The 12,078-nt window shown below is 45.3% G+C and overlaps 1 protein-coding gene across 1 annotated transcript in view; it reads right to left on the bottom strand.

Moving 5' to 3' along the window:
• The window catches only part of UBE3D (ubiquitin protein ligase E3D), a 69,444-nt gene that overhangs the window by 35,978 nt on the left and 21,388 nt on the right, over positions 1-12,078 (bottom strand). The window contains exons 6-8 of the mRNA XM_063312653.1: positions 10,933-11,002; positions 2,373-2,481; positions 1,279-1,448 (exon numbers count right to left, since the gene is read on the bottom strand). Coding sequence (XP_063168723.1) covers positions 1,279-1,448; positions 2,373-2,481; positions 10,933-11,002 — 349 coding nt within the window. The remainder of the gene's footprint in view (positions 1-1,278; positions 1,449-2,372; positions 2,482-10,932; positions 11,003-12,078) is intronic.

Here is a 12,078-nt window from a genome sequence, read left to right as displayed (position 1 = left end):
TTTGGTGGGTTACTGTTAGGCTGACCATATGTCCTGTTTTGAACAGGACAGTCCTGTTTTTTTAACATTTCCAGACTGTCCTGTCGTTTTAATATAAATGTCTATTTTGTCCCATTTTCTTAAAAACCTTACTTAAAAATTTGAAAGTTCCCGCGAACCTGTCAGAATGCAGTCTGACTTTGAGTGAAAGGAGGGGGAGCTCAGCAGAAACGGCAGGAAAAAAGCCGCAGAGCTCAACCCGTCAGGAAACCTAAAAAGAAAAAAAAACAGGATCAGCTGATAGGCGGTGATCAAAGGGTGAGCCGATTGGCTCCTGCCTTGAAACGGCGGGAAGAAAAGAACGTAAAAGCACAGCCAGAGGAAGAATGGCTTGTCGGGGACAACCGTTCGCTAGACACTCCAGCCCAGCCTTGCCTCTTGCAAACAAAGGAATCCGAAGATTCCCAGCCCAAGAAAACCAGAGAAGTTCCTGCCTGCCGATCCAGCTGGTCACCCAGCCCTGCCCCATTTTGCCATCCCAATGTCCCGTTTTTAACCGCGTCCCGTTTTTGTCTCAAGGAAATATGGTCAGCCTAGTTACTGTTGTATTGCTGGTGTTGGTGGATATTTAATTCTATGGGGTTTTTTTATGCTATTATCTGTGATGCATCCAGTGATGTTGATTATGATTGAATTGGGTTCTGGTGTTATTGGTTGGTGTTTGTTCTTACCATGGACATTTTAAGTTTATGGTGTTGACAATGTACAGATTTATTATGCATATTTTATTATTTATTTGCATTACACTGTGGATGTTTTAATGTTGTACATTGCCTTGAGTCTGAATGGCAACATATAAATTCATATTTATATGTACACACACATACACACACACACACATTTTTTTTAATCCGTTCAATCATGTCTGATTCTCAGAGACTGCCTGGACAAGTCTTTGCAGTTTACTTGGCAGGTTTTTCAGAAGTGATTTGCCATTGCCTCCTTCCTAGGGCTGAGGGGAAGTGACTGGCCCAAGGTCACCAGGCCGGCTTTGTGCCTAAGGCAGGACTAGAACTCACTGTCTCCCAGTTTCTAATTTGATGCCTTAACCATTACACCAAACTGGCTCTCATACATATACATACATACAGAACTTTCCTGAAGAGATTTCTGAAACAGATTTCACTGGCTTGAAGAGACGCTGGATTTCAGAAATTATACTACACAAACATTTGGAAATGAGGGTCAACTATTACAGTGCTTTTATTTTTTAAAGAAACATGTATAATCAGTACTTACTCCTTATTTCTGTTCTCAGTGCAAGGATGGTAAAGAACTTTAACAGCCTTACGAATCTCAGCAGGCCTCAAAGGAGATGACGGCTCAGGTTCAAGTAATGTAAAAACGTTATTGGAAGCTGTGTTTCCTGAAATTTCCACCATCAGTGTGTCACAGTTCAATATCCAGATCTATGGATAAGGGACATTCTTACAGGTCACATTTTATTGGACTTAGTCCACATATGGAATTATGGCCAGATTATTTATTAGCAAACACAAATGGGGATAAATGAAAGTGGAACTATCCCTAGGACTTACTTTTCTCACACAAGAGGGCCCAGAGGACACTACTGCTACACTACCCAGTTTTAAAGCTCTTGTGCTTTCTGGAAAATGCCGGTACTGGCTTTCTCTTTATAGAAAAATGTTCTTCTGGTTGTTTTGTTAAAAGGCAAAACAGAGAAAAGGGTATTTCAAGGCTTGTAGAAAAGCTTCTTGCTGTTATTTCAGAAATGTAGACAACGCACTTTCAAAATTAAAACAGAAATGATGACCTCACAACTCATGATTCAAGGCTGGAATGAGCCCCTGCTGTAAGTTGACAATGCTCCCCACCTACCCCCACCATGATGCGTAGGTTCCACATTCAACCAGCATTTTACTGTGACTGTTGGAAAGATAAAAGGAGTCTGCTTAGCCAGGCGATAACATCAAGTTATCAGGTTGGAAAACTCTGGAGTTAACCAATGGAACTCTTTATTTAAAAAAAAAAGGCATTGACTTATTTGATTTGATTGACTAGGTTTATACTCCATTTTTATACTCTGGCAAATACTCAAGGTAGCTATCAAAATTCTGAAACAAAAGCAGAATATAAAAGTTAAAAGCACAGATTTAAATTATCAATAAAAGTGTACTAAAATAATTTAAGAATTAAAAGTTGGGTGAAGCTACATTCTGCAATCAGGGAACAATGCAGGAGAACACCCTGGCTTGCCCAACTGATAGTGGGAGCTTTTTCAAAAGATTCCCTCCTGCAGATCTTAACAGCCGGATAGCTCTGTAGTAAGATGAGGCAGTTTGTTATAGACAGCGCTAAGATTTGTGACTTACCAAGATATAGACTATGCCATCCATTCCTTGGATGCTGAACCTAAATGTGCTTCTAGAAAAAGAGAGTTCCATGAAGCACCGGGCTGTAACACTCTGTATAAAGGAAGACCTGTTTTGGAGCAGAAAGGACAATCACATATAAAATACCAAGAAACATCATTATTTGAAAAACAAATAAGAACATAAAAGAAACATTTGAGGATGGAGTAACCAAACTTTTTATGTCGCAGTAGATGTATTTTCAGTTTATAACCTGCTAGGGTGTGATGCAACACATTGCTGGTGATATTTTGACATCACCGGATAATGGGAAGAAAACGTTGTCCTCACCCATTTGGGGGGGCTGAGGCTGTAAATGGGGTTCTGAGGGCCACATACAGTCAGCAGGCTGCCCATTCATCTTCTAGGGCATCCTTCTCTTGTTCACTACCCTTCAGATATACCAGAACAACATCTGTAGAACCTGTGGTCCCAGCCTAACTGGATGGCATCAGGCTGAAAGGCTATACTTGACCAAGCCACCCTGAAAGATGATTTAGCAATTTCTAGTAGCATCTCTACCTTCCTTTGGGTTCCACTGCTGTAAAAATATTTATTAAGGCTTGGGGCAGCAGCAAGTATGAAACCGAGGAAGAGAAAAACAGGGAACCTATTAGAAAAGACAGGTCAAGAGAAGAAGAGGCAGGCATAAAACTCTGCTGTGGTCAATACAAAAGCTTCATTGGTGATAAGGCTGGCTCTGCAAAAGGATTTTTTTTTTCATTTAAGACAGAATATCATTAACAAATTACTGTCCAAAGCAGTTTTGAATTCTTTAAGAATAGCAATCCATCTGTTCTCTTTCCCCTCCTATTCCCACCCTTCCTCCTTAGGTGCAGAAACACTTTTTCCCTACATCAAAATAAATTACCACACCTATTTTCCCAGAACTCAGAAAGCGTCCAAGGCAAAGTATCTTAGATCAATGAAAACACGCACCAATCTTATTAAGATCGCCTGCCACAAGTGTATATACCAGGCTCACAGCATGAAGGAAGCCAGGTGTCCAGCCACCAACTGTAATGGTTGCCCTAGCCCCAAATACTCAGACTCACAAGAGGCTGCTAAATGAAATCTGATTTATTTAGAGTACTAAAGACAAATACAGAGAAAGCTGAGAATGAGCAAAAGCGCGCCAAATACAAACTTAAACCCTTGGTGCAAACGTATCCCGCCTCCCTCGTAACAGCCCCGCCCGGCACAGGTGCTAGCAATCGTCAGAGTTGCTAGCCTGGGAAAGTAACCTTGAGCGCAGTAGATAATACAAATACATTCCAAAGCAAAGCCAAAAGATAACCGTTCCCATCCTCCCGAGAAAGATGAAACACGCATCCAATGAATGACATGCGAAACGTTACGATGCATCAAAGACATTGAAACGGCGAACATGACATACCGCCCTCCTAAAAATACACTTAGGGACCCGGTTTTGTGGGATAAGCAGAGTGGAAGCGGGCCACCAAAACAGGGGAAGCTACATCTGGTGCAGCGACCCACTCAGGATGAGGGAAATGTTTCCAACGAACTAAGTATTGCAAAGAATTGCGAAGGCGTCTAGAGTCCAGAATTTCTTTAACTTCGAAGTGTTGCTGACCATCAATCATGATGGGGGTGGGAGGTGGAGGTTGACGATGCCAGCGGTCAGAAGGAATAGTCGGTTTGAGTAAGCTGCAATGAAAAACAGGGTGTAAGCGTTTAAGGTTATGAGGCAAGTCAAGTTTAAAAGTCACAGGGTTAATCTGAGCGATAATCGGGAAAGGACCCACAAACTTAGGCGCAAGTTTCTTTGAAGGTTGGGATGACTTGATAAACTTTGTTGAAAGGTACACAGAGTCCCCCACTTGGAATGCCGGTTGGGGGGCCCGCTTCCGATCAGCATACAGTTTATAATCTGCTTGTGCATCTGCCAATGCCTTTTGAATCATTGGCCAGGAGTCAGCCAGTTGTGTTGTCCAATCATCTGGAGTGACTGCAGCAGCCGGAGGTTGTGGTAGATCAGAGATAGGTACAAAGTCCTTACCCAGGGCTACCCGAAAGGGGGTTTGGCCAGTGCTTTGATGCACTGCATTGTTGTAAGCCACTTCAGCAAATGGTAGGAGGTCTACCCAATTGTCCTGCTGGTAATTCACAAAAGCTCGAAGGTACTGTTCTAGAGTCGAGTTAAGCGCCTCAGTGGCCCCGTCCGTCTGAGGATGCCAAGCCGTGGATAGGGCTTGTTTCGTGCCTAACAGCTTGAGAAACGCCCGCCAAAATTGCGAGGTAAATTGTGTACCTCTGTCCGAAATCAAGCGGGAGGGACATCCGTGCAACCTGTACACGTGTACAAGGAATAGGCGAGCCAATTGACGGGCCGACGGAATGGACACGCAAGGGATGAAGTGAGCCTGTTTGGAGAAATAGTCTTTGACCACCCAAATGACCGTTTTGCGTTGGCTGGGCGGGAGCTCGACAATAAAGTCCATGGAGATTTCCTCCCAAGGGGAAGAAGGGGCTGCCACCGGTTGCAGCAGTCCTTGGGGCTTGCCCACCTTGCGCTTGGACATTGCACAAACAGTGCAGGAGGCAATGTAGTCTTTGACATCTTTACGTAATGTGGGCCACCAGAATTGCCTCCGAACGAGGTGCAAGGTTTTTACAAACCCGAAGTGACCTGCAAGTTTGTCATCGTGTGAACGTAGTAACACATCTTTTCTGAGGCTTTCAGGGACGTAGAGGCGGTCGGATTTCCAAGCAAAGCCTCTGTCAAAAGTAACATTGTCTTTATTTGCAAGCAACCAAGTATCCGTTTTTAGTTCTTTTAGAAACTTTTGTTGCAACTGGGAGGGAATTGACAAAGGACTTGGCTGAACAGCGCTTGTAGTGGGCGGCTGCTGCGCGCGCGTTTGGCTTCGCGTCACAGCCTGCATGCCCAATTGGGGCGCCGTCCATAGGGTGCTTACCACATCTGGCGCTGCCCCAGAGTCCTGAGGTTGCCTTGACAAGGCATCAGCCAAGAAGTTCTTTTTCCCTGGAATAAATTTAAACTGAAAATTGAATCGATTGAAAAATTGAGCCCAACGAACTTGTTTGGGGCTCAGTTTTCGAGGGGTACTAAGAGCCTCCAAGTTTTTATGGTCAGTCCATACTTCAAAGGGATGATTTGCCCCTTCCAACAGATGCCGCCAAGCTTCTAATGCAGCTTTTACTGCAAATGCCTCCTTCTCCCAAACATGCCAACGCCTCTCAGTCTCAGAGAATTTGCGGGATAAGTAGGCACAGGGCTTGAGGCATCCTGCCTCATCCTTCTGCATCAACAATGCCCCAATAGAATAATCGGAAGCATCTGCCTGTACAACAAACGGCTTGGAGGGATCAGGATGCTGTAAAATTGGCTCTTTGACAAAAGCTGCTTTCAGGCGCTCAAACGCCGTTTGACAAGCAGGCGTCCACCTCAACAGCGCTCCGGGATTCTTGACTCTCCTAGTATCTCCCACCCCTTTGGTTCGCAGCAGCTCAGTTAGGGGCAAGGCAATCTCAGCGAATCCCCTTATGAACAATCTGTAATAGTTGCTGAACCCCAGGAAACTTTGAAGTTGCCTGCGGGTGCGGGGACTCTCCCAGTCCATGATAGCCTGCACCTTGGCAGGGTCCATTTCTATGCCTTTATCTGAAATTCTATACCCCAAGTAGTCAATTTGGGTCTGATGAAAGGCACATTTCGACAGCTTAGCATACAATTCAGCCGACCTGAGTTTACACAATACCTGCTTTACCAGAGCTACATGCTCTTTCATGGTTTCAGTATAAATCAATACATCATCCAAATACACAAGTACACCTTTGAACAGATGTTCATGCAAAACCTCATTGATTAATTGCATAAATACCCCAGGGGCCCCAGCCAACCCAAACGGCAACACCTTATACTGGAAAGCTCCCAACGGGCAATTGAATGCGGTTTTCCACTCATCCCCCTCCTTGATCCGTACACGATAGTAGGCTTCTCTTAAATCAAGCTTAGAGAAGATCTTGCCCTTGGCCAGATGTGACAACATGTCCTTTATCAATGGCAAGGGATATTTGTTGGAAATTGAGACGGCATTTAATCCGCGGAAATCCGTACAAAGTCTCAATGTCCCGTCCTTTTTTGGGCGAAAAAGAACCGGCGCCCCCACGGGTGAATTCGCCGGCTCAATAAATCCGCGCGCCAGATTTTTGTCCACAAATTCCCTCAACAGAGTCAGTTCCTTCTGCGTCATGGAATAAATTTTTGGTTTAGGCAATTGGGTGTTGGGCAACAGTTCTATGGCACAGTCCGTCTTTCGATGGGGGGGCAACTGATCGGCTTCCTTTTCACCGAATACATCAGCAAACATCCAGTACTCGGCCGGCAAGCCTTCCAGAGGAGAGGCCGGGTAAGGCGGAGTCGCAGCTGCCGCAACCCCCACCATCTCCTCTGGGGCACCCTTACCCTCGGCCGCTTGATAAAACCCATCCCTAAACGTGATAGTTCGGTAGACCCAGTTTATGTGGGGGTTTTGCTGCACCAACCAGGGTACCCCCAACACCACCAATGGCCCCCCAACCGGAGCCACGACAAAAGACAGCCCTTCCTGGTGACTGCCCAGTTGCAAGGCTACACGCCCTGTAAAATGGGTGACCGGTTGGCCCCCTGCCACGGACCCATCCAGCTGAGTAAAAGCGATGGGTCGCTGTAAAGGGAACGTGGGGAGCTCCAAAGCCGCCACCACGTCGGGGTGCATAAGACACCGGGAACACCCCGAATCAATCATGGCCCATACTTCCACAGTCTTGGATTGGGAGCCCAATTTCAATTTCACCATGAGTATGCGGTAAGTGCCACTCACCGATGGAGGCTCGCGCCCATCCTCTACCACCTGCCCAGCGGCGCCCTTTAGAGCAGGTGGCTGGCGTTTCCCGCCGGCTGCGGGATTTCGGTCTCCCCCTCAATTTCGAAGAACATCACATCGTCTCCCTCGGTTTCAGCCACCGCAGCTTTTTGCTTCCTCGGCAATGCAGGGGACTTTGCTGGCGGTTTTCCGGGCCGTTCCTCCACCTTTGCCTTCGGGCATGCTGCCACTCTATGCCCCTCCTTACCACATCTCAGGCACAAGCCTTTTGCGTACCGCTTCTCCCGCTCCTCGTCCCAGGGTCGTTGTCCCGGTTTCCCCCCGGTGGTCGATGGGCGGCTGGGCTTCACCTCCCGCCCCGACTTGGCGGTCTTCCGCTGGGCAAAGATCTCCTGTGCATGTTCAGCCCTCCCCGCCAGCAGGATCCACTCATACAGCGTGTATGGGTCGTCCCTCCCCAGGGACCAGCGCAGCACCTCTGTATTCAAGCCATCCTTGAAGAGCTCGATAATGGTTGCTTGGGACCAGTCATCCACCTTCCCAGCTAGCGCTTTAAACTCCAAAGCATAATCGGCCACTGATCTGAACCCCTGCTTGAGTTCCTTCAGGGCTCGCTTTGCTCTCTCCTTTGCTAAGGGGTCCTCGAAGTGTTGCTTCAACGCCCAGAGGAACTCCTCGAGACTTTCCAGTTCAGGCGCCTCCGACTGGCACATCTGGACATACCAGTCTGCCGCCCTCCCCTTCAGTTTGGTGGCAATGGTGATGATCCTTGCCTTTTCCGATTGGAAAAACGCCCCCCATTCTTCCATATAGGCTTTCGCGTTCGTCAGGAAGAACGAGAGTTTGGTCGGGTCCCCATCAAACTTGACAGGGAAGTCTCGCATGCCGCCTCCCGCCGCGCTGCGCCCCACCACCGGTGCTGCCGCGGCTTGTGTTCCCCTGGCTTGGGGCGGCACGGGGCCCCGGGGCGATCGCCCTGGCGATGCTGCGATTTCCATCCGGACCGACTGGTCCCCTTCGCGCCTCCGCACCACCCGTCGCCGTTCCGGGGACAGCCCCTGGGAAGAGGGGGTTGAATGCCTTTGGCTTGATTCTTCCCGGACCTCTCGCAACGAGGTCACATCCAAGCTCAGCTGTTTCAATATAGCCTCCAACGAATCCATTTTGGACTCCAACACTCGGATCCGATCCGGAGTGGGTGAGCCCTCCGTTGGCTGCACCTGCACCACGTTGGGGGACAATGGGTATCTCTGCCTCCAGGAGGGACCCCCCGCTGCCGTGGCATCTCCTTGGGTCGTATCCCAGGTGAGCAGCTCGCCCGGAGAATTTACGGTGGTCTCTGGGGCCGTTTTCAGCCCCCCGGCTTCACTCTCCGACTCGGAGCTCGCCTCCTCTCGGATGGCTGACAGCTCCCCACCTTGGGACGGTCGGCCGGACTGCCTCACGGTCGAGTCCGGTTCCCCTTCCTCCATCATCATGATGTCGGGTTCAGTCATCGCGGGCTCTCTCCCTCACAGGGTTAGACGCTTGTCTTTCCTGGACAGGGGCCAGCGGAGTTAGGAACTTAGATTCTCAGCTTTATGTAATGGTTGCCCTAGCCCCAAATACTCAGACTCACAAGAGGCTGCTAAATGAAATCTGATTTATTTAGAGTACTAAAGACAAATACAGAGAAAGCTGAGAATGAGCAAAAGCGCGCCAAATACAAACTTAAACCCTTGGTGCAAACGTATCCCGCCTCCCTCGTAACAGCCCCGCCCGGCACAGGTGCTAGCAATCGTCAGAGTTGCTAGCCTGGGAAAGTAACCTTGAGCGCAGTAGATAATACAAATACATTCCAAAGCAAAGCCAAAAGATAACCGTTCCCATCCTCCCGAGAAAGATGAAACACGCATCCAATGAATGACATGCGAAACGTTACGATGCATCAAAGACATTGAAACGGCGAACATGACACCAACAGACCTAGGGTCTCTTTCGGAAGTATTTTTGTTTATATATTTATTTCTATATTTATGTATTTACAAGCATACAACTGAAATGACTCCTGGGATACACTTACTCCTGCTCATTACATTTTTGATGTCTAGTGTGGTGCAGGCATAAAACATGTGCTAGAAAATTCCCCCTTGTATACTGTTCGCAACAGACTACGTTCTGTGATTTTGCCTACAGAGTGATATGTTTTAGTTAAACGTCATCCTACAATTAAAAGGGCAAGAAACTTTAATGAATCTGAAAGCTGCATAGGCTAGAAAGTGATGGCTAGATACCAGCTTTTAATTGGCAATTATATGATGCCTGGCAAAAATTAATTAAAGCAACATTAGGTTTGCATAATGTGCTACTGATTAACCCTAACACTTGCTACAGCAGCAAATGAATGATTGGGTTGGGGACTTATTAATTCTGTTGTAAGCATACTGGAAACAATGATTTTTACAAGGACATTGTCAAGCCATTAAGAACAGTTTCAAGGGCAGAATAACCAATATGAATACTTGGGCTGGCAGTCCAGAGGAATAAAAATACTGCTGATTCTGATAAAACTGTGGATTTGGCTTTGCAGATACAGCAAGAGTAGGCACCCCTCTAATTACTTTGTTATCAGCTATCAAAGTTGCCCAAACCTTGTTTGGGAAGAAGGGTCAGCAATGGGGCACCCACATATTCAGAGCTATAAAACAGTGCTCAAGGACCTTCAAAACTTTTTTTAAGTTACACTGACATATTTTTTTTTTTCAAATTGCCAAAATCTTATAAGAATGCTAAGCTGTGCAAAATCTCTGTGTTCCTAGATGAAATCTCACAAGATTTGGGTAATTTATTTATTTATTTATTTTTAATTACGGCTTTCTTTTAAGTTAATGTTCAAATTTCATTTATTCGCTGGGGGTAACTTGCAACATTGTGCAGAATCACACAACGGTGTCTACCATCTGAAAAGATGGCTGATTCCTGCACTACGGGAACAAGCAAGCCGGTAACAAGATTCAATCTTCTCTATCCACCTCTTGAACAAAAGGACAAGATTCACTCTTTTGAATCTACAGATGCCACCAAAAGTATTGGTACCCCTTCACTTTTTTCCAAAGAATCCCAGTTTGCCATGAAGCAAGTTGAGACTGAGACAAGTAAATGGCATCCATCATTCTTTATTCCATAGAGCAGACACTTTGCTTTTGACTTATGACTTAACATATTCCTGTAAATAATAAAACAAAAAAAAAATGGCACAGACACAATTATTGGTACCCCTTAGAAATTAGAAGCCATTATTGGATCTTAGTGATAGCTTTTTGTTTTGGGAAAAAATGGAGGGGTACCTATACTTTTGACCAAGTCTGTAATCCAGAAGAGAGATTGTGCTTCTAAAATTGGCTATTTGATATCAAAGAAATAGATATACTGTTCATCTAATAATCCCCCAAGATCTCTGATTTCAAAGTTTCCATTCACTAATGTCACGTCCTATTTACACATCTGAAAGAGAGAGAAAGAGAGCAGGAAAAGCAATAAATATATTTGGCAACTACAAAATCATCATGACTTAAACCACATACAGGGTTTTAAATTAATCTTCCCAGAGAGAGCCGTATCTATGGAAAAGTTGCTTTACATGCAGTATTTGAAAAGCCACACCATTTTAATACAGAAATGCGTAACATTACCTTGGTATTACATGGAAACTGTCTTCAGATGGCTGAACAAGCAATTCTGTGAAATAGTATTTTATGACACCTAAGAGAAAAAAATGAAATCTTTGCACTATATGAATTAATGTACAATGAAAATACAACTTAAGTCAGTAAGTCATGAAAACATAATAAATAATATACAAGGACATGGATCACATGGAACTAAGGAGGTAAGACAGGAACCACAAGGAACTAGGAATAGAGAGAACACTAAAAGGGAGCAAAATATAAAACCCGCTTCCTGCTCCCAACATTGCAACAATTTCAAGTCTATCCAGATTAACACCATGTGTGCCCAGATCAAACAACTAAATGGTATTTGCTTTTGTTTCCCCGTCTCTTTCCTTCTTTCTCAAGTAGACCCACCACACACACACACACACACACACACACACACCCTTACAAAATGGGATCAACTGGGAAATGCTCAGTCTTCCAGGTAGCCTGGCCAGCCAATCATTTGGCCAGTCCGGAAGCCCCATAAGTTGAAACGACACTTTAAGTATGCTGAGAAGCATTCCAGGATCAAGAGGTTTTTCATTTTCAAAGCAACAATTAGTCACAATGATGAGTATATTAATTCAGAGCACAGCATGCCATTAAACACATCTCATATGGTTAACAGTGGGAGCAAGTTATAAATCCAATGTTCCTTTTCAATTTTCCAAAGACACCTGGTTGACCACTGTTGGACACTAGGCAAAATGACCCTTTGAGTTTGGCTCTTCTTAAGAATTACAATTTGGGGCTTTATTAAAAGTTATCCATAACAGAACTGGAGTGGCCTCTTTTCTACTAGGTAGGCCTGATCTGACATGGAGCTAAGCAGTAAAGAAAATCTTTACCTGTTAAATTTCTGCATGTCAGTAAATTATTAAAGACCTAAGACCTCTAAGAAGAGGACAAATTGGAAAAATATGTGGCGATTTCATAAATATTTACATTCTGCTACTCTTTCACATTTCAGGGATACTTATATTCATCAAATACATTATTAATGTGTATGAAACTGAAACTGTTCCCAAAAGATTTTAAAACTAGGCTTTAACAGTCCAACTAAGTGATGTGGTAGGGCAGCTTTTCTCAACCTGGGCCCACCAGAGATGTGTGTATTTCAGC

Source organism: Candoia aspera, chromosome 1, assembly GCF_035149785.1.
Source record: "Candoia aspera isolate rCanAsp1 chromosome 1, rCanAsp1.hap2, whole genome shotgun sequence".
Classification (NCBI taxonomy): domain Eukaryota; kingdom Metazoa; phylum Chordata; class Lepidosauria; order Squamata; family Boidae; genus Candoia; species Candoia aspera.
This window is presented reverse-complemented; position numbering and strand designations above follow the sequence as displayed.